General features: G+C 32.1%; 1 protein-coding gene across 1 annotated transcript in view; it reads right to left on the reverse strand.

Moving 5' to 3' along the window:
* Positions 1–756: 756 nt before the first annotated feature.
* The window catches only part of LOC123707467, a 26194-nt gene continuing 1885 nt past the window's right edge, over positions 757–25065 (reverse strand). The window contains exons 2-6 of the mRNA XM_045657528.1: positions 16472–16677; positions 11333–11468; positions 6911–7044; positions 5322–5526; positions 757–3577 (exon numbers count right to left, since the gene is read on the reverse strand). Coding sequence (XP_045513484.1) covers positions 3489–3577; positions 5322–5526; positions 6911–7044; positions 11333–11468; positions 16472–16677 — 770 coding nt within the window. The 3' untranslated portion in view covers positions 757–3488. The remainder of the gene's footprint in view (positions 3578–5321; positions 5527–6910; positions 7045–11332; positions 11469–16471; positions 16678–25065) is intronic.

Here is a 25065-nt window from a genome sequence, read left to right on the forward strand (position 1 = left end):
CATAACAAGTTTGATCATGTAGGTGTACATGTAAGCCAATATTTGCCCGCCCTGACACTTGTTGCTCAACAAATGTTTTGCTACGAGATCGTAACCAAACGAATCGGTCGAATAGTTTCATTTCTGCAGTTTAATAGTACCACTAATAAAGGAGTACAGAAAATTAACTTCGAAGACTATGTTAAACAAAAATGTACGTAGGCCCTCTCCCTAAAACTTGCAGTCAATACTAAGTAAAACTATTTTTATTTACAAAAACTAATCTCCATCGACAACATTGTCGGGAAAAAAGCCAACTAAAATAAATTTTAAGAAAAACTAGACAGTATTTCGTAACGACACGAAATAATATTTAAAATCAGTCAATGCAATCAACGCTGGCTTCGAATTTCGATTGAAACAATAATTAGAATTTATCAATGTTTACGATCGTATAACCCTTTAGCTAATTTAGCCTTTACGGCTTTTCATACATAATTTATTTTAAGAGGGTTTTTTATACTAAACCTTACTATAAACAACCCAATGGCGCTTCAGCTCCTGGTCCCAAACAAGCCACATGGCCTATAGATGGTCAAAATTCAGTGCCTAACACACAATATCTGAAGCGTGTCCTATCCTTCATGATGTACATATTATTTGCAAAGATAGAAAATTCCACAAATGTACTACCGGGATTCGATAGTACGACCTTATGGTAGCATACATAGCCACTGCTTATAGATATGTATCCAAATAAAACAAGGGAGATTAAATAAATTGTTTTATTCCAACCAAGTCTTGTTAGTTGACTAACTACATTACGGTTGAACAACCAAAGCTTCGTGCTAAGTATATACAATGTTTGTACAATGAATAAAATTTTCGTTAATTCAAAAATAATGTTTAAGACCAATTTTAAGGAATTAAAGCTGTTAAATTTTTTGCCTCGCAGCGGTACTAAAAGTCGTTTACTAACGGCATTTTATAAATTTAATTTCGTCGCCACTTTCTAGTTTTTTAGATATGCATCGAGATAATTTAATGGACCAATCTGAGTACCACTGCTTTGTAAAAATCACCATGTTTGCCACGACTATTAAGTTATATGCAAAACACTGTTTATCCTATTTTGTGAATCAGAAATTGAGAAGAACATTTTTCAGTCAAATTACCGTTTCAAATGGTGCGTCAACGTTTTTGAAATAGTTTTACTGTCAAATTCAGTGAGCAATTTACATACATATATAAAAATTGGTAAGTTCTCCAATCGAAATATAAACGAAACTGCATAAATCTTGTTTGAGCACCAAGTTTTAAGTTCAACGTAACATAACTAAGCACACTTCTTCTCCGTCTTTGGTCATAAAATAAAAAAAAATGTCTGATTTACTTAAAATCCTAACTTATAAATATACTGATAAATAGTTAAAAATACCCAAATCATAATTAATAGAAATATATCGCTGATAAAGTTTTAAAAATAGATAACATTTACGTACAGTTACGTCTAATATTGATATAAAAGAATTATCTAATATTTACACTTACCTAAGAAGGCGATCTAGCTTTTTACAATTTACAAGGCCTAATAAAACTACAAAAATAATTACTAGCACATTTTCAAAGAAATAATTGATAGTGACATAAGTACAGATATGTATTCGATGCTTACGAATTAGCTAGTTTAACTATCTAAAGCAGTGTTTCCCAACGTGGGGCCCATACCCCACGGTATATACGGTGTACGGGTATAACGGTGAATATAACATAACCTGGAGACTTGAGACTGAAGCTTACCAAATTGGAACTCAGTATAAAATCTCTTTACAGCAAGCATCAAGCGCAAGAGTCTCACTATATGAATATAGAGAAATCTTTATTAAATATTTTTGGAATTTGAATTCTAGTTCTAATGCTTTAAAAATTTAAATATCATTTATTTAACAATTTCCTAGTGATTTCTTTCTAAAACCAATCATTAAAATTTCTTAATTGAACAGTTCAATTTTTTTTAAATATAAATTATGTTACATAGGCATATCGATTTTAGGTTGGCAAAGTTGTGGTAAAAAAAAGGCTGGGAAACACTGACCTACAGGATACTTGCATTCGTATACTGCGCAATTTACATTAATCAAAGCAAACAATGTTCCTAAAAGCATTGAATCGGCAAGTATCCTTCTTGCAGCATTATTGTAGTATTCTAAACGTGGCGCATTAAGGTTGTTAAGGCTGTTCACGCTGCGACCGCAGCAAGATCGACAAAGATAGGCGCGAGCGTCACTTGTCTTTAAACTTTGTATGGAGGAGTTAGTCTTTGGTCTCACTAAAGACAAAAAAACGCCTCTGACGAATACCTCCGACAAATATGACGACACGTCTTATTCAGCTAATTAACATCCAACAAAAATTCACAATAATGGTCTCAAAAAGGTCTAATTGGATAATAAAAAATATCACAGTTATACATAATAATACAACTGACTCTATCGAAAGAGTACAATACTGATGTGGCTTTGCTTGTGCTCTAGGTCTCATCCCAGTATTAACTTGTTGAACACTAAGACATCAGTCGTGGTTTGTTGTCTCCGTACCTGGTCGCAGCTTCCTGTCATAGCCGCAGCGTGAACCGCCATCTTTACATATAATAGGGCCTACTAATAAGGCCGTTTTGTTATCTACAAATAATCGTCTTTAATTTACGTAATCTCTGATACGAACTTGGACAATGAATATAAATTAATTGATTTAGAATATACATATGTTGAAGACATAAGCAAAACAACTTTTTGTGTTTCTCTATTGTTAAATTAAAAAAGACTGACGGGAACCTTCTTTTATTTTTCATAAGATTCTGTTTTAACTTTGAAAATATTAATATCTCATAAGGGATATTCGATAACAAAACGGCAGTAAAATCAATCGCAAACTATACTTAGAAATAAAGATAAGATTTATCATGACATTTTTTTGTTTCCAACACAAAAATCTGTTTGTTAAGTTAGCTTACATCTACTGGTCACTGTTAACGAACTTGGAATACGCTATATTTGAAATTATTTATACATCAGCAGGCCTAACGTGAAGATAATTAATACATGCCAAGATCCTGACAGGTTAACTTAAAGTCGAGGCTTGTCGTGGTTTAATATGTATCATGAGACCATTTGTGTCTGATCAGTTACATCATCTCTCGCTTACAAATCATAAGTGATTATTGTTCTGGTATAAATATTTCTTATTGTTTTTTACATACACATAAATAAACAGATATTTATTGTTATTATTTTCTCTGGAGAGAAAACATAACCCGTGAGAAAATTACAAATTGTCACCGGCTTTCAGTTAGTTTATTGTTTGAAAACGGTAAAGTGAGGCCTCCAGATAACGGTAAATTATTTGTTGCTTGTTTTTCACAGAGTACAGTAAACAAATCATAAACAATAACTTTCCGCACACGTTTAGACCTCTATATTCCACAGATAAGTAGGTTAATAAATAATTCATCACGTTTCTGATTGTGTTAAGAGGATTTGAAGAAGAAAAAGTGTTAACAGTGTTATACTTAATGTAGACGCCACGGCTGAACTTCGCACTGTAACAAATAATAATTATTATTCAAGTTAATGGAAGTACTTGTGAATATAGGATGAATCTTTGAGTATTTAGGAATCTCGTCAAAGTTTCAAACACTTGATTTTACTCTAAGTGCCTAAGGGAAAGAAAAAGTTTGTTTACGTGGATTCAGATATGATTTGTTAATTTAAACTTGAAAAGACTTAACAAGCCCATCTCATGTAATAATCTGATATAATATAATTTTATTTTCCGGACATATAAATTATTCCCAAGAACTAATACTACTTAGCTAGAACGAGCTAAATCATTTGTATTTTGCAAACCAATTTACGTTTTTTTATATGAAAAAACTTCAAGTATTATATTTAAAAGCAGATTTATGGTAATTTTCTCTTGTCAGCAAAAGTAAGCAAATCAAAAATAATAGTACTTAAAGGTATACATTTTTATAGGAATCCTCAAAAATTCATTTCGTTTTCAAGGATAGACAAATTTGTGGGTAATATGAGTAAAAAGAAAAAAAAAATACTGTTGGTCCCCAAGGGTAGAATACGAAAACTGAATCACATCACTTGCTTGTAATTGGTCTATATCGTCTTGACCTGATTGGACCAAGAAACTCGACCATAAGTTTAGTTTTTTTTTAAATATAGTCTAGTAAGAATATATACCACGTATAATAAACAATCCAAATAGAATTTCAGTCTTTCCATATTATTTTAATTGTATATTCCAGTACGTGCTTTAAATCGAGTATCATTGTAACTTGGTTCACAAGTTACTGAGGAACACACGTTTGTTAGTTTCACACAATCCAATAACATTCAAATGTACGCCAACGTGTCCTGAATATTCTTAAGTTTAGTAAAATTAAGTTGTATTCACGGCGGTGAAATGATAGGGTGATAAGGTAGGTGAATAATGAATATCATTAATAAGAAATACCTTCGAGATAATCAGTATTAGGGGAGCTTTTTGTTTTTATAATATGGAAGAGCGACAGGTACATAATAATCCTAATTGTCAAAATAAAATGAATGAGTGAAAAGCTTTCAAGTAAAGAATGAATAAATAATGACTGTTTAATTTAATTACGCTTCTTTCATAACCTCAATTAAATAATATAAACGGTTTTGTGAATAATACAGTCAATTTCTGGATTCATTTCGCTGAAATATCGTGAAATTATGAACTGTGATTAAATATAATAACACTTTATTTGGAATTGAAAATATCTCGGGATGGAAATTAGGGAGATATTTTCAATTATTTCCCAGAGAGTGTCGTTCAATCATGGGGTAAATGGACAGAGAGGCGTTGCTTTAATTTGAGACCTTGAGACTCGAGAGCGTTCTTTAGCTACATTTCTTTAAACGACCGTTTTTGATTACGAAAATGTACTTTATTATAGAGGCAGGTGTTAAAAACATTCCTACTGTTGACTGAGCAAATTGTTTTTGAATGTATTGTTATGCAAGATCAAATTTTTTGTACTTAAGTATTTTTTTTGTTTTTGGACATTTGTTTAAAACCAAATACATCACTTGCGTCCGCTAGCACTTCAATTAAAATACATTTAACCGGCTCTAAGCGTAGAATGTACAAGAAACACTGGCAAGAAACTCTCAGTCATTCTATAATTGTAAAATTACATAACAAAATAAAAAATAAACTTTAGACTGTATCAGCAGTGGAAATGGTGAAATAGAAGATACATTTACATTGTAGTGAGAATAACACGTTCGCAGATAGTAACCTACCTAATAACATGGCTTCTTTACTATCCGCTACTTGGCTATTACCAACCACAGCTTCACTGCCTTCCCGCCAAGCAGGAGCCACCCTGGCCGTGCATTTTACTTGCATGGTTTTCCCTGTTGGTACCAGCAAGCCCAAGGCTGTTGAAACCAACCCATGCGCGTGCTGGATTGGTGGGTATTGGACCAAAAGATTTGGGTCCGTCACCTGAATAGAAAATGTGGATTTAAAAACATTTTATATGTAAATTAAATTTGTAGGCATCATCATAATTAATCGGAAAAAAATACGTATATTCAACAATGACTTACTGACTTACTGGCGGAACTAAGGACGTGGAAATAATTTATTTTGTACAAAAGATTCTAAATCGCAAACAATAACGTATATTGAATTAAAAAGGGTGAACTGTTGTAAATATATCTTTTGATGGCTACTCCAATAAAAGGATAAAAACAAAAAAGTTATTACTGTAATAATATAATAATATGTTTAGTATGTGCGCATTGTATAAAACGTTAACATATAAAATAAATATGCTTCTTATCTATGTAATATTCATTTGAATTTTATCAATATTAAACGGATGCAAGATAAAAAATGATAGCATTATATTAAGTAAACTGCGCAGTTTTAAAATCATAATACGGGCAACATATTTTTTATTTTAACTATTTTCTAAGCCTTCTAACTAAAGTCCAAACAACTAGAAAGTTAAATCTGTTAAGAATATTAAGTAAAATATGTTAAGTATATTACTGCACGTTGTAAGGCATGAAAGTGTAGACAAAATAATTTTCATTAGGCAATCAAAGTTCTTGAGAGTCTAATTTAATTAAATTCTAAGAAAGTTGGAATATTTTTTGAGCGTGTCTCCGTTGCTATGGAGTGAAATCGGACTCAATTAAGAATAAGACTATTATGTAATTTGGTACATGTCACTTTAGGTAGCTTTGAAATCAAATATTGTTATTTGTTAATTCGAGTATTCGTTACTTAGATTCAAACGTAAAAGTAGCTTAATTTTTGTTTATAATAATTTAATTTTAATGTTTGCCCTGTGTTTTTCATGTGTATGTGTGTAATATTTGTCTTGTAATTTTTAACATGTTGATTTAGGACTTAGAAATAAATAAACTGTAATTACGCTGTAAAAGTGACATATCTTGCATACCTTAAAATATATTTGATTTTATTATATATTATGGTTTTTCTAATAAAACTTATCCAGACCGATTTTTTTTCTGGCTAACAAAAGTTTCTGGTATATATTTTTATTACATATTGACATATATTTTAGATAAAATAATTAGTAACATATACCGTAGTTATAGTATTATGTATGATGTGGAAAACTTGAATAAATAAATAAATAAAACTTGAGTTTCTGGTAATGAAATGTGAATGTAATTTACAATTATTGTATCAATATTTAACCTAAAATAAACATTAATTAGGAAATAATCAATTATTTACCTAAACAAGGAAAAAATATTAAGACATTATTATACTTGGATATATATATCCGGCACACACTTGAAGGCAAACACTCTTGAAGAAGAGTTTTCTTTACATAACATCGTCAACCCACCTTTTCACCATCAATATCCCAACTGAGCACCGCACCAGGGTACGATCGCCCTGAGGTGCAGTTTAGGAAGAGAGAATCTCCTACTCTATTTTCTTGCTCATTCCCAGTTATTCTTGGACCTTCTCGTGGTAGATCTAAAAAAACAATAGTTATAACTAGTCTGGCCATTAGTTCTGTTACAAATGAAAATGCATTCTTTTCAACTTTTAAATTATTTTGAATTTGGAACATGTACATTTTTTTAAAAACTTCTTTCGATTTTTGCCATTTCACATATTTATTCATGTTATTTATCAAATTACAATATGTATGTTATGTTAAAGAAAATAGCATTGATTGCCTTGCTCAAAGTGGGGGCCGTCGGTCATATTCCAGATACTTCAAAGCTTGATATCAGCCGTATGTTCATATATCGTACTATCAACAGATACACCAATACTTCGTCTGTTGTAGACCAGAAAAGATCGGGGCGGCCGCGTGCTGTTAGAACTACAAAGGCACTACAAAAACAGAATTTTTCTAAACCCCATAAGAAAGCACAAAACTTATCGCGACAAATGAAGATTTTTCTATAGGACATTGTCACGGATTTTAAAACAAGACGTTAAGCTTGATGCTTATTGCCGGTATACAGGACATGTCCTTAATCAATCTTTATATTTAAAGATAGTGGATCGATCAAAACGCCTTCTGTTGCGTTGATGAAAACATCAGCCAAAGTGTATGAAGATACAGTGTTGGATCATGTTGTCAAACCTCTCAGCAATAGCCGTTTTATAAAATACACTTGCCTATTCGATTAACAAATGATCATGAAATAGATACAGAAATCTGAGGCCCAGACCTATAAAGGTTGTAGTGCCATTGATTTATTTTATTATACATTTTAATAATATTACATTACTTAAAAAAAAATTCATTTGTAACAGAAATTATGGCTGGACTAGGTAGTTATTATATTAGGTCCTTACATATGAAATTGGCATTTTGTATGGGAGGAACAAAAAGTCGATTATTTTTAAATATAATATATTTCATTAATCAAAGTATGAACCATTGATTTCTATGCACATTTGCCATCACATAGGTAGTCCATTGATCCCTTTACTAAAAAAAACAGTCGGACGGGAATCAATAAAATCTGTGAAGGCGATTTGGACTGCCCCATCAGAGTTAATTTTTTTCCCTTGCAAGAAGTTGTCCAAATTTCCAAAAAAAGGTTAATCTGTTGGAGCAAGGTCCGGGAAGTACGGAGGATGTCTTAAACATTCCAATTGAAGCTCTTCTAATTTGGTAACCGTCTGTTGTGCAGTGTGGCGTGGAGCGATTGACCAGCCTAGGTTGTTTAGCCGCTAGCTTTTCCATCATGGTTTGCAATTGCTGACAATAGACATCAGCCGTAATAGTCTGGCCAGATTTGAGAAAACTGCAATGAACAATACCGGCACTAGTCCACCAAACGCTTACAAGTAACTTTTTTGGGGTTAATTTTCGCTTGGGGCAGGATTTGGCTGGCTGGCCAGGATCCAACCATTGCGCTGAGCGCTTCCGATTATCGTAAAGAATCCATTTTTCATCACAGGTAATGATTCGTGAGGTACCCACCTTTCAAGCTTTTTAATCCTCCCAATTTGATTCAAGTGAATTAAAACAGTTTTATCACTAACACCGCAGCCTGCAGCTAACTCGGATGTGGTTTGCGATGGATCTGCTTCCACAATAGCCTTCAATACTTTATTATCAACTTGGCTCTCAGGCCGTCCACGGGACTTGTTCTGCAAGTCGAAATTTCCAGAACGAAAACGTTGGAACCAAAAACGAACTGTGTTTTCTTTTGCAACATGACCGCCATACACATCATTCACCCTTCGAGTCGGTTCCGCAGCACTAGTGCCACGGCGGAACTCATACTTGTAAATAATGCGATACTTTAAGTTTTCCATTTTGTAAAATGAGTGACGCAAACAGAAAAAAACAAATGAATGACGGTCATCGAAGCTCAAATACACGAGTAAATAGCTGTACAAATTTGAATTTGGAATTCCTTACCAAAGAGGAGAACATCGTGATTAAAGTGGCCAGTACGATATACGCCAATTTCATATGTAAGGACCTAATATAATTGTTTTAAATTAAATATATATAAAATGATTATAACTTAATAGACAATAAAATTTGATTTTTTATAGAACGGGCAGGAGGCTCACCTGATGTTAAGTGATACAGGGCTCGCGAATGCGTTGCCGCCTTTTTAAGAATTTTCTTGAGTTTAATTGGTACGGAAATTGCTTCAGTGGAAATCTCGTTCCACTTAGTGGTGGTGCGCGGTAGAAACTGACTTAATTAACGCTCAGTAGTATAACGACGGACGTAACGACGGGTGGAATTTCGTATTGTGCCTCGACGTCCGATGATGAAACTTTTTCTATATTAATTACACTCCAATAAGTGAATCTAAAAAATTCTATATTATTTTGGTAATTATAATTTTATTAAATTAAATTGAATATGTTTTGAAGGTTTATATTATTAAACGTGAGCAACACTTTACGTACACTCTACACGTTATGTTTATTCATTTTAAATGTCCAAGATATCCACCAGTAAAGTATCATGTATGAGATATATATATCTATATTTATATATGTAACATAATTCTATTAAGATTTGCTTAAAACATCACAGAAAAAAAGGACAACCTCGTATATTTTTCCGCGCCTTGTTTTCCCTCAAATCTTAAAATAACACCCGAAACTTACAAGGGTACCCTTAAAATATATATTGCCAACCTGGGATTTGATTCTTAGCTCCATACATTAAAAATTTGTACTGTGGCTAAACGCCAATATAATTATTGTCATTTTCATGAATATGTTTTGTTATATAAAATTTTTGATCAGAAAATATGGTTCACCGTAACATGGTTTAAATTCCTTCGTACATTTGGTACCTAGTGTTACCCCATTGTCACGATAATAGATAATTTAATTTCAGCTATTTGATACACATTCGTCCTAAATATAATGCTATCAGTTTTACTGTTAATTATTCCACACAATAGGCTTTACCATGATAGCTGAAACGAATTATTACAGTTGATCACACAATAAATGTATACTGTGGCATAATGGACACGCAATGCATTATTTCGACAGTAATTATTTTGTTTCTGTAAGCCCATATATCAATGTACGATTGGAGATTTATGATATTCTGATTGATATAATTGAGTTTGTTAGGGATATGTAATTTATACCGTTAATGCCTTGTTATCTATTTATTTCGTAAGGATTTAACAGACTCTGTTCTGTATGCTTTCTTTTTTCTAGGTCATGTAAATGAATGATTTGTATGAAAAACAATGATTTCATAAATAGTAGTAGAATTATCAATTCTAAAGAATACATTGTCAAGTGCCTATCTCATACCTAATCCGCTGTTTTGCTGGTAATTTTTTTTCTGTTTTACAAAAATTTATATTGTTTTTTAATAACTATTATGTTTACCAAAAATGTTCATGTATTTTAGATAAAAGAGCTTGTAATATATACCGTAGATATAATATTATGTGTAATATGGTAAACTCTAATAAATAAATAAATAAGTCGTTTTTGGGACCGATGTCAACTTAATACAATTAAATTTATAAACAATGAATTAGTGTAGGCTACATACTTGGAATGTTAATGTACGAATAAAACAGAGGGTAAACGGTTAAGTATTATCGCTACCCATGGACACTCGCATTGCCAGAAGGATGGCATGTGAGTTTCGGGCCCTTTAAGAATTGGTACACTCTTTTGTTGAAGTCGAAACAGTCTTAAAAACGCTTATTTGTGGAACGCCGGACGTTGAGGTTTTATTTTTAATGTCTGTGTTAATTTATCTACCCGGACTCAATTAAGATAGCTAAATCCTATGCACAGACGTAGGCAATAAAGACACACGATAATTGTGGTACTTGATATCAGGCGTAGGATTTTTACGTGCTCATCTAAAGGTCTGACAATTGTGGAGAACGGGGCTTGGTCTCGTGTCGAAGGATAAAGGAGATCTAATACGGTTATATAATATTTTAGACTTGTAACTGCCTGTTCGCATAACCTCACCTACTATCCCGATACCGACAAAATTGGTTGCTACATTTTCTCTTAAATATGCAGTATGCAATTGCGTTCCTACAATATTCGCCCCCTTAAACAATTAAAAAAAAACATCATAAGTTAGGGCTTTGTACGTATGTAGTAGATACTAAGTTAAGTAGACAGTTTGTCAAACTCCAGCTTTACAATCTTCAACGAGTCGTCGTGAAACTTTACACAGCACAAACAATTTTTAATCTAACTCACAAAACAACTTTGTATTTTAATTTGGATGTGGGTTTAAGAAATTTGCAAACTTTTATAAGTATTGTTGACTCACAAATGACGTCCATTCTTCCCTCGCCGGCGGTGGACGCGAAGCTCGGCGCTTCCGCCGACACTTCACATCTGTATAGACCTGACGACTTCAACGTCACCTGGTGCAACACAACGTGACGATCGTCCGATTTTGAAAGCTGCAAAAGTGTTGAGTCGTTATTTAATGTAAAAAGTTGGTTATTTCTAAATTAAAACTTCAAAAATCGCACGGTCTTAGTACCTGAGAGAAGGTCTGGAATGATTCGTTTATTTATTTTTAAAAAGGAGACATTGTTATTGCTATAAATAATTAGATTATTACACTGTTTTGAATATAACATGTTCTGTCTTTTTCATGGTTGCGTAAACACAATTTGGTAGAAACAGTGTAATTAGATTACAAAATAATGAAATGTTTATTGCTATTAAACGAATGAATGCAATGTAACAGTCGAATAGAGTGCCTGGTTATACTCTCAGAGCGTAACTCCAAATATTTAGGTAATCGTGACGCTTATAAAACTAAGAAGGCTTATATTAGGTACAAATGTTAAAAGTGACTCGAAATAAAATTTTAAAAACATTCACGTACATAGCAAATTTTTGATTCTTATAAATTTAAATCTGTTAATATAGAGTGAAATACTGCTATGTAAGCCTACAAAATACCTATAATCCTCCGTTGGGACATCAATAAACAAAAATTGGTAATCGTATCATAAATCCGAATGTAACTGATTTATTACTCAAATCGGAGCTCGACTTCAGAAGATGTATGTGTTAACTCTTTGTTTACAGTTGAAAAGTATAGATTTTTTAAAATTTCTAAAGGCTTAACCAATAAGGTTTTATATGCTCCTGCATTTTGTCTTTATACGCAGTGCGTCGTTAGATTTTTTTTACATTGTGATTGATTGTGATTGACTATGACTGATAATTACCCATATAAAAAAATAAAATAAATCAATGGCGCTACAACCTTTTAGGTCTGGGCCTCAGATTTCTGTATCTGTTTCATGATTGTTTGTGAATTGAATAGGCAAGTAGGTAGGATCAGCCTTCTGTGCCTGACACACACCGTCGACTTTTTGGGTCTAAGACAAGCCGGTTTCCTCACGATGTTTCCTTCACCGTTCGAGCTAATGTTAAAAGCGCACATAGAAAGAAAATCCATTGGTGCACAGCCTGGGATCAAACCTCAGGGATGAGAGTCGCACGCTGAAGGCACTAGGCCAACACTGCTCTAATTATACATGTAACATAAAATTTAAAAACTTTCTTAACTTTTTGAATTTTGGATTTATGATAAAAAGTCATATACTCGTAGGCATAATTGTAGGCAAAGAAATTTGCTACTGTATATGTTTTTACAAATTTTTGTACGATGGATAGTTTAGATGATATAGCCAAAAACGTGCCTTCACCCCTTTTTCCAAGATGGCGGCCAGGATACAAGGGCGCTAACCCCACAAACTTGAGTTTAAGCTTGTATTACCCCCCCCCCCCCTACATGTCCCATAAAAATTGCGTCCTCTTAAAAATGTTCAGCCCATGTAACATTTCAATGGACTATATACTGCCTTTCTATCGATGACTGTATATATATATTTTGTTTTCACAAGATTTCATGACTTTATTTTTACTAATTAATAAATAAGGAAAGAAAACGAAACATATTGATAAAAAATACCAATATATATTTATATTACAAGAGAAAGGTGAAATAATATATCTATAAATATTATTTTATGACTTATAAAGTAATTTTATCTTTCATGAAATGTAGCCACCCAGGTATTAAGTGATTACTGCGTGCCCATGGACACCCACAAAGATCTTTCATCTTGAGCGCGAAAACGGTCTTCAAACGAGATATTGCTAGTGTGGGCGCATTTTTATACAATGGAGTCAACTACATTAACATTCAATTACGCTAAATATAGGAATGTTCATCATCATACAGGATTGCCTAAACAAAATAGAATTATGGTTTAAAAAATTGAGGATTCCGGCAAGCCCAGCGAAATCAGTACACGCCACGTTCCCATTAAAAAGAGAAGAGTGCTCACCGGTAACTAAAGAAGGAGCTGTCTTGCCAAAACGGACTACAGCCTACATGGGTATGCGCCTGGATAATAAACACTTAACATGGCAAGACCATCTAAAAGCCGAGTAAGAGCATGCTAATAATAGGCTTCGTAACATGAACGGGCTATGAGGTAGAAGCCGCTCTCAGTCTGGAGAATAAACTTCTCATTTACAAAAATGAATATGGTCCTATGGAAAACAGCTCTGGAAAACTGCTCTCAGCAAGCCGCTTTAGTATCAAAATCAGTGGTTATCACTGTAGAGGAAGACGTTAAGATATTAACCGAACAATTCAAAAAGAGACTTCAGCAACACGTCAACCCCCTAGCTTCGGGCCCCTAGCTTAGAAACGGTGGTCTGCGTCCTCGGCTGAGAAGGGTGAGACTGCCGTTGTTTCATAGTTTATGAGGAAAACAAACTATTGGATTGGCATTCCCGAATTACCTCAAAATCGTATCATAAAATCTGATTAAAGCCAAGAGGCTGATTGCAGATTATCAAATTTATAAACGACAAAAACAGAGTTTTAATGTAGTCGTAACAGGTTAAGAAAATGTGGATAAAAAATTTATAACATAAACTATCCTCAGAAATACATATGGAATGTTATATGAGTGATATAGTCAAAATCAAAATCAAAAGTTTTTTTTATTTCAAATAGGCCTTTGCAGGCTCTTATGAAACGTCTACTTGCACAGTTCCAAACAGTGGGTCTCATGGAGAAGAACCTGCAAGAAACTCCATGGACACCACTTAGAACAGTGGTTTAGCTTACAAAGACTCGGTTACAATAGTAATAATCGGCTGAGAAGTTTATATAATGCAAGGTATACAGAGATTCTATACAATGCAAAAGAAAATTGAGTTTTTACTATTAGTGTAAAATGAGATACACACACTTGCACAGCGCAAGTTGCCAGGGAAGCCGCACATGCAGAGATGAATTAGCGTTATACATCTTTATCGTCAACATAGTCTTGGATTTTATAATACGCTTTTTTAATTAGGATTCCTTTGATGACGTTTTTAAACTTTTTAGTCGGAAGATCAGTTACACACTTCGGTAGCCTGTTGTAGAATCTGACACAATTCCCAAAAAACGATTTATTCGATTTTGTTAATCTATATTTTGGGACTACTATTTTATGCTTATTCCTGGTATTTATAGAATGAATATCACTTTTGACAGTAAATTGATGCAAATTTTTACGAGCAAACAGAGTATCACTCTCTAGAATGTAAAAGGAAGGCAACGTGGGTATATTAATTTCTTTAAATAATTCTCTCAATAGTGTTTTCTCAGTTAATAATATAGTGAATGATGTAACCTCGATGCTAAAATATATTTTAAGTTTGAATTACGCATACATCGATTTTCACAATTGTTGCTTTTAAAGTACCACTGAGTTGTTTTTAGGTGATTTCTCATTAAATTTTCGTTTAATACTATAAATTAACATTATAGCTAATTATTGAAACTTGTAATGCAAAACAAAATAACTGAAAGACAGAAAGACGAATTATATTGATATGTTCAATACAGATTTAATGGAAACGCAAAAATGTTATTTAACAAGAAGCTGCGGGCTAGACAATACAAACGGAAATTAAAGAACAACAAGCGACCCACATGACAAAAAGACTTTATGACAATTTTTGGAATAATATTTTCCTATCACATTTGATATCAAAAGCAATTTCTTATACTAATAACGTAAAGTGCTTTGTAATCAGTAAATTATTAAAGTTATTTACTTTGTGAATAGCAATTGAATTTGTAAGTGGTATATACACGTTGAAGGTAACAATTTCTTTTAGAAGGCAAGTGTTAACACTTTCATAACCTATATTCTTTTCTGGCGGGAGTTTTGATTTGCGTTCCCTTGACAATCAAATTCTTGAAACCCCTACTCATAGTATTGAATTATATAAATTTACTGTTTAAAGTGCGAAAAACTCCTTTGGAACTTCTTAACTCTTGATATCAGACTTTAAATTCATTTAAAAATCTTCTTTTGAGCATTTATATTCTGTCTCGTAAAAAGCTACTTATATACATTAATTAGGACACATCAACGCTATTTACTTATGTATAGATTTTAATTTATTTTAGTTATACTTAGTGTTAAATGTTATTTCATGTTCTTTTTTGTTTATTATTTATGCACTTCTTGTACTTTGTAGATGTTTTTTTTTAATATTTTTCAATACAAGGGTTGCCTGGAATAAATCAGTTAGTTAGTTAGTCAGGTAGTTGTTAGCGATACCGTTGCGTAATATTTTAGGTAACGTGCTTTTCTGAATATGTACATTTTTGCTTATACAAAAAGTTACCTTATAGTAACGAAATGTAAATAAATAAATATGAGTGTAGTAGGTTAAAACCTCACTAGTAGTGTAAGTCGTCAGTAGTATAGAAGTAGTATGACATACATTTCTGCTTCTGAAAGGTTGGTACTACTCAAATAAAATATCAAATCAAAATTTGTTGATATTCATATAAATTAGTTCAAATTGTATGTAACCGGCTAGTCTGTAGATTTACATAAGGGTCAATAATAAATAAATATTATAATTAGCATTAAGTCTCGAGTCTTGAATCTGAGCCTTACATATAACAGACGACGTACGTCCTAAACAAAGAGAACGATGATTGAATGATTTAACAATTAAAAATGTCTCAGACTTTCAGCATTTGGAGACATTCCGCCAAATCGTTTTATTATATATTTACAGTGTATATTCGCGGATTCTTGGTGGAACTATGCGACTTATTCAATACAAAGAGAATACGTGAGTTGGGTGCTGCGATATTGCGGACTACTCGATTGTAAGGAAGTTGCATGGATCTGGTTTGGGCTGGGCTGATTGAACTCCATGTAACATGTATGATATTTAAAAGTAAATTAAATTAAAAATAGACGATAAGGCATTTAAACAGTTATAGGTATTTGGGCTCGCACATCGTACAGTGCGGTCGTTGACCTTGATCGTTCGAGTCGATAATATGTTAAAGTGCTTGCCTAAAAAGCGCCAGTGGGCGATGATAAGTTAATATGAATGTAGTACTTACATCAACTTTAATTCCGTCGAGTTTATACGCGTGTTTTGGTGGATCATATTTCGGTAAATATCTGTAGAACTCCTCATTATCCCTATACCACTTCACTGAGTATAATGTGTCGTCACCCAGTTCATACTCGCAATCTAATTGAGCTGGTTGGCCCCTCACTCGGTATGTAGGAACAGAAACGCGTACTATTCGTAGTAAAAGAGATTCTGAAACAAATTAAATTTTTATTAGTATTGTCTTGAAATACAATTTCACCACGTTACGACTTAGGGCCTTCAAAAGAAAATATTTCCACTGCCAAGGCGGTAACTAGTGTTGTAGGTGACCATGGGTGGCGGTAGACACTTTACTTTAAGTGACCCACGTGCTCGTATGTTATCTGTGGTGCGGTGCCCATAAAAAATACCTATGGGGTAATTTCAAAGGTAATTTTTGTTTTAATTTGTAAAGATATTTCTCATAAAACCGAAGATATAATTTTTTTTATGGGACACCGGATGATCTCCAATACCATGCTTCGCTTGTACAATAGCTTGCCGTCTGAATTAAACGATGGTGGTAATTAAATGATGGTACGCTTAACTGAAAAGCTCCTGAGTCGTAACGGTTATGTAAATCCGTCAATAGCAGGTGTTATCTGCTCGAAGGCACGAAACAGAAAATCCTATTTTCCCTTCAACTCAAAACAATAATTGTTTTACGCGATAGAGATTAAGGACCTACAGTCTAACGTCTAACCCAACGCTTTACCAACACACTCGTGTTTCAATTTGTGAAATTGATTCGTAATTCGCTGAACGTCATGAAACATAATATTTATACACTATCATATTCCAATCATATTCAGTTAAAATATTTCATACACATACTGTAATTACATTAAATCCAATATTTCGATAAAATAAAAACGGCAAAAATCGTAAATGTAATATTTTGCCGCGTTGAGAGTTCTTATTAAGGACTCGATTGGTGTAAAGAATATAGTTTGTGTATAACTCTGTGTCTGCATGTTCAATATACCATATATGAGTGTGCTATTTCATGGCTTAATGGAATTTATTTAGATAGTAAAGTGCAAAACTGCGTAAGTTTACATGGTTTATGAATAAATACATTGTAGAAAACAAACGCGTTGCAATATATTTTATTCAAATTTAGTACTAATATAAAGAAATTTCTAAAGAATGACATGTATTAAATTCATAGAATAAGTTTGAGTATCGTAAAGATATTGAAATTGCTTCGAAAAGTCTAGTCAAAGAGTTAACTAATTGAACCGACCGTAACTTAAACTTCCTTCGGCTTATCTTACAGTTTTAAGTTTGTCACTAATTGTTCGATGTTCTACAGTTTATCTAGATTCAAACTTTCATATCGGACTTGAATATAAGTTTAATCTATAATATTTTCTGGTCAGAAAGAATCTCTAATCATCCGCTATGAGTGCCAATTGACAGGTCTATAAAACGCTAATAGTGCATGCGTGGGCATACTCCAGGTCACATTACTAAGAAAAGGATTTGATCTCTGAAGGTATCTCTATCACAACTCCACCATAACTATGAATATTCTTCATATAAATCTAACGACACCGCATTTTTCTTTACATCAACAGAGTGATATATCATTTTTTTAAATAAAAGTAACAAAGATACGTTTTCTTTCCTATTACGAGGAAGCTCATTCGAAAGTTAATTTAATACTGGTGAAATGACAATGATAATGATATGATGGCATTTTGTTTAGCTATATACTACCTATATATATATATATATATATATAGCTATATCTATATTGTTATATATATTTATATATAAATATAGCTATGTATAATAATAAAGATCTTAGGATAAATATTTATTTACTGCATAAAATTACTACAAGTTATAACAAGGGAAAGTTAGCGCAACTGTTATTTTATTCAAAAACTCATTCCAAATACTACTTTTTGAAGAATAAAAATCAGTTATTAATAACTATACTCGAGCGTAATAATTATTAATGTATAACTGTCACATATTGTGTAAAATTACTGAATATGTAGAACACTTTTCACGTGATGTCTAAGATTGGATATTATTGCTCGTCCCGATAAGAATACTAATTACCGACATGAATATAATTCATTATTTTGTATTGCAGCGTGTTAAGTACATTAACGATTGTTAAAGTGATGTTCAAATGTATGTTTAATGAAACTCTTTGTTTGAAGCTGGGTGTCAACTGGCTTTAATCGTTTAAAATATGAACTTGTACGTGGGTAACACTGAAAATAGTTAGAATTGGCCAGTAGAAACATTGCTAATGAAAACTTTTTTACACGTGAAAATGAACCTAACGCGAGACAATTTTTGGTTTATGATTTATTATGACTTTTGTTGTGGGCTTACTCAACAACAAAGCTATAATAGGCTGCGATTAGCATTTCCTAATGAAGACCCATTTCCTGCCACTATGTACAATCGGTTTAACGAGTTTAAGCGTGGACGTAGCAATCTCAATGATGATCCGCGTGTGGGACGTCCTTTAACAGCGATTATTGAAGATAACATCAATGCTTTGTGACGCATGATAGAGAAGGATAAGAGAGTGGCCTATCCACAGATACGGGCAAGCCTAGGCATTGTTATGAGTCAAGTTCAAAAAATATTACACGAACATTTAGGCGTCAGCTTTCTACCAGATGGATTCCCCATACTTTAAAGAGTAGGCCCACTGCTTTTCTCAGTTTCTGAACATTTTCAGTGTAACCTAACTAACATAAAATTACAGTGGGGTTGCAGCGCTAGACTAACAAAAAACTAACTTGACTTATTGAGAGGTTCTTAAATCTCAGTGACACATCTTATGTTACCTATAAAGAATATATGTAGTCGACCTATTGTACATTCGGAAACGAGAATGTAATATTACAATTTATGAGTGTGGGAAGGGCTCATGTTATGTGTGCGATAATTGCTAACATTTTTGTGTATAATTGCTACCATCGTGAGCGATAATTGTTAACTAAAATATATATGTGTATAACTTAATGTTAGGTTGCATAACTAGCGTCAATATAGGTTTTTAAGACTATATAAAAATTTGTATATTTCTAATAGTACAAGGCTTTTGCTTTGTAAGTGGTTCACCTTCATGTAAGTGATACTGCCACTCTATAATGCACACAATAACAAACAATTAATAAAAGAACACAATCACTTAGTGCTGCTAAGACTGCTGTCTTACTGCCGTTTGTCTACCTGCAGCAGTTTCTTCAACTAAATTCACTAAAACTATAAAAACTTTCTGAAACAATTTTTACTTTGATAAATATTCAGTGTTGGCCTAGTGGCTTTAGCGTGCGACTCTCATCCCTGAGGTTGTAGGTTCGAACCCGCCTGTGCACAAATAGACTTTCTATGCGCGTATTTAAGATTCGCTCGAACGGCGTATGAGAACATTGTGAGGTCTAAGCTAAAAATTCGACGGCGTGCATATGTATGCTTCCTATGCCTATATGCCTTATATGCTTCAGGCATAGAAGGCTGATCACCTACTTGCTTAAAATGTTAACAAATGATCATGCAAATACAGAAATCTGATGCCCAGACCCAAAAATGTTGTAGCGCCATTGATTTATTCATATTTTAATAGATAATAAATAGTTATTTTATTTAAAGCGATTTTCTATATTTCTTATCAAAATTGGCTGACATATTGGGGCTTTAGTGAAGAAAAGTTAGGACAGTTTCCTTTGAATATTTGATAGGGTTCTTTATTTGTGACAACGTCCACCCTCTTGTTTGAGTTGGGTATGAACCTATCATTTTTAACTTTTCATAACTTACCTCCATTTGTAACTTTCTACTTTATTTTGAAGATATTAATTTAGACTTAAATAAACAATTACATCATTAAACCTAAGCGAAGAATTATATAGTAATTGTTATATGTATGTAAATTTGGTGAGGTCATATTTTCTTGTATAGGTTTTTGCGTACACGTTGTTTTATACTAACTAACTAATAAATAAATAAAATAAAATTCGTAACACGCTTTGGCGGATGGTTCTAATCTCTCTTGTTTTTAATAAATAACTGGCAACTTGAACGAGTATTTTTGTTTTTTACATTGACCGTGACAGCTCGTTTCTTGTAATATATAATATGTATACCTACGAAATGTGAAAAATATTATTATATACATTTGAATAGTATAATACTATAATAATAATATTATCAAGGACGTGATTTCCTATGTAACTAAATCAATTTATAGGTTAGGTCAGGCCATTTGTTTCACGTCGCTCGGAGAAAAAATCGGTTGATCCTTTCGTAAATAATTTTAAATTTACAAAACCAAATGTTTAAAAAAATCCTTAAAAGATATGTACAAGCATATTATACTTGTATATTAAGTTTCAAGTGCTTTACAGATATCGTTATGAATTGCAATTTTTACATTGTTAAAGGCGATTTTTACTATATTCACGTCTATCATAGACAAATAGTACAAATGAGGAAATGCTGCATTAAAGGTATACTACCGCAAGGACCCAGGTTTTAAATTTTTATTTTAGTTTCTATTTATCCATTTTTAATTATTAAAATTTATGTTAAACTAGAACTATAATTTTGCAACTATTATAAAAGAAATATAAAAAGCAGTAACTTGTTATGTAAAATCTGTCAATTTATTTTAGTGACTTTTTTATGTACTATCACTGAAATAATATGCAAACTAATAATTCAAACAAACGATACAGATTTCTGAGAATTTTTAGGGTCTTTTGATCTCAAATGCTTACTTAGAACCCATTTAAGCTTATCAATAATCGACTTAAGTATATCTGTGGCTTTACGCAGCCATATCGAATATTATGGTACTAAATATATATATGTTACGCTTTACAAGTGTTTAGACCACGAATTATTTTTTTACTAAAGATTGATATGTATTTAATATCTTAAATAGTTATTATGTAAAACTGCTATTTATTACAAAAATTATATAGCTAAATTTATTATTTTTGACACATGATTATTCAAAAATTGCCCTGAATATTACATAAGATAATATTCAGGGCAAAAAATAAACTCATTTCTATCGTTCAACAGCTAAAAGTTCAATACGCTGAAATCCCTCGTTAAAAATTGACGAAATATCTGGGTCTTAGAATGGATGTTAACAGTGGAACTTTCATTTATCACACATAGTTAAAAAAATAGAACCACTTATAGGTAGATTTTGGCCAATATGAACGCAATGAGTACGTCAATTAATTTATATTTTTTAAGTCAAGCCACATCATATATTTAAATAAAATATGGGGGACAGTATGCAAAAACAACATTAATAAATAAAAGCACTATTTCAATACAACTTTTTAACACAGACTAATAAAATCTACCAAGAAACCAAATCGATGACGATTAAACAACTGTTTAAGTAGTAGTAAATAAGTTAGAATAAAAATTATTATTTTATACATAATTATTAAAATTAAAATTATGTAAATAATTATAAGTTTCGTCCGTTTCTGTTTAAAAAGTGTTTTCTTAATGTGTAAAAGCTATGTTAACAAAAGACAATACTATATTAAACATTATTATTCTTAAACTGTTTACTATATTTTAAACGTATAGTTTTAAACACCACTACACGCAAGACTTGTCGAGCGAGTTAGCTTATCTTGCCGAAGCCACGTACAAATTATTTGAAGACGTCTATTAAGTATGAGGGTGTGCAATTATTTAATTTTACCGTCTAAAATTCGTAATATTAGCGCGTTTAATCAATTCAAAATGGCATTAAATATACATATACCACAATTAGACTAGTAGACTAAAATTAGGACGTCTGTCAGCGACGTGTATCTCGTTCGTATATATTAAGTTTCTCATGTAAAAACAACTTTTTTTTAATGAGACATAAAGTTTGTTCTTTAAATATTATTCACACGTGCAATAATTAGTTTAGGTTGTAACAAAAACCGGATGTAAACTATAATAGATGTTAACCGTACGCCTTAATCAAATAATATTTTAACAGCACCGATCATATTCTTAAAGCGAAAAGAACGACCTCGTTGATTCCCTGAACATCAGTTTAAATACGGTTTATATATTAAATAATTATAATGGTTTCAAATACCATAAAATGCAAGATTTTTCAGGCGGAATAGGATTCACGTTTATGCATGTGTTTTTTTAGGAATACAAGAAAAAATAACTTTAAAAGCTTTTTTTAATTAATTTGATAACGTATAATATGATACAAATAATTTAAGAATTGACTAATTAATATGACTGATAATTTAAAATGTAAAATAAAATATAATAAATAGGAATTAAGACAAATTTGCATGCCACGCCTTTCGAGTGTATTGATATTATTTTTGTACCATATTCTTGCAATAAATAAATAATTATTCATTAATTATAAGAGAACAATTGAAATATTTTTAATGGATGATCTGTGATGTCTAAGTCATATTCGGTGATCAATTTTCTTTACAGGTCTGCCTTTCTATTTTACCTTAACGTCCAATTTTTGTACTTTGAACCATGTCGACATTCCAACAGTGTGACCTTTTCTGTACGAGCACGTATTGTATTAATTATGTTCTCAGAAAAATCAATAAACAGCCAGAGTTTGAACTGGTTTGAGACTGTAGGTTATATAACAGTTAACTAAGTAAATATTTCTTAATTAACGAATCTAGTTAATTAAGTTTTGATGCTATTGATTTTAATTGAATCAAGAAAGGTATTGATGTGTAGACTTAATCAAAATTTAATAGAGCGGAACGTGTCATCGCTTAGCGTCGCTCGTAGCCCCACCGAGACTTAGTTAATAGACCTCTAGTAAGCCAATAAATTAACTAATGTATTATTACTTTAATATGTAGTTTTGATATGTAAAGTTTTCACTGGGTAAAAACAATTGTGTTTAGCGGATAAAATATTTATAAGTCTTATTGCTCCGTTACAATGTATTGAGTCTAACACAGCGCTGACAGAAAAATCAACTTGTATTAAAAGACTGTTTATTCTTTGAATTTTAGGGGCGACACAAAATTATATTGTAATTTAATCGCAAATTAATATGTTAAATTACAAACCCTGTATAAATATAGACTTTGCATATATGTAGTTTAATACTTGTCTTTTATTCACGGGCGAAGTCGTGGAAAGAAATTGCAAGGACCGCTTACGTTTTCTTTGGATAACGTTTGTGATTAAGAACCATGATAGTTAGGCCGCTATAGTAACTGCGTATGTAAACGCGATTTCTTTATAAATAACAGTAAGTTATGTGCGCTACATGCTATAAAGCCTCCGGTTTCTGCATCGTATTAATTAATCATTTTTATTAGGTAAGAAAATTGGCTTTTTGTCCCGGACACACACCGCTGATTTTTAGGTCAAAGCGTTGAGCCTTTTTTCACCGTTCACCGAGTTTGTGTTATTTGCATATAGAATCTATTGGTACACAGCCGAGGTTTGACCACATAACGTTATCAACCATTATAAAATCCGTTTGTGTTTAACCTTGAAACTGATTTATATATGCTGTAATTATGTATATTTTTCATGTTTAGAAAATAGGTCGTGTTTGGCAAATATCCAAAAGTTTTTATTGTTTATATTAAGACCACATATATATTATTTACTAATGCATACAATAATCTAAGTAGACATATTTTTTGCAATAATTAAGGATGGTTTTAATAATTGAAAGAAGATAGGGGCTAGTTAGGTTAGTTTTAACTGTTAAACATGTATTTTGTAATTTATACTTTCTCCAAATATAGCTGCCAATTTAAATTTCTTATCCATCTCTTATCCATCCATCCATATACTCGTGTGGTTAACCATATGAATTCATGATTATTTACATTTCAAAATATAAGTTTAAGTCCATTCACAAATAATTTTTGCGGTATTTCACCTTTACTTTACGTTATATAAATAATACTAAATAAAAATCTTTATTAATGCCGTAATATTTATAAACGATATTCCACGTTTAAACTCCATAGGTTATTATAGTTATAAAGGTAAACGTCAAAAGAAGTTATTCTTCCAAGACTGGCTGTCTGCGTCGACATGGAATAAAATGTATCAGTAAATAATATGTCCTATTATCATAACATTATATACAATGTGATCTGGCACTAATATATTAAAAGGGTTGTAGGAAATCTGAAATATTCGTATTTGTAAATGTATATATTGTAAGTATATTGACTGCTGATTATTTAGTTATATGATTCGGTTATATAACTGGTAAGTAGTGTTGATCTAGTGGCTTCAGAGTGTGATTCTCATCCCTCATAGGTTCGTTTTGCTGTTCAATAACGGACATTCTATTTGAGCATTGTTTTGGTACACTCGCTCGTATGGTTAATGAAAGCATTTTGAGGAAACCGAAATGATTTAGGCCAAAAAATGACGGCGGGTATCAGACACAGAAGGCTGTACTTTTCTATATGAATTATTCTTCGGTGACCCTGACCTTAATAGGTATTAGTGTCATTGGTTTTTATACAATAAGCTTTATATTTATTATCTGAACCAGATCTATTCACTACAAATCCTATTTGACGA

This window comes from Pieris brassicae, chromosome 3 (genome assembly GCF_905147105.1).
Source record: "Pieris brassicae chromosome 3, ilPieBrab1.1, whole genome shotgun sequence".
NCBI lineage: Eukaryota > Metazoa > Arthropoda > Insecta > Lepidoptera > Pieridae > Pieris > Pieris brassicae.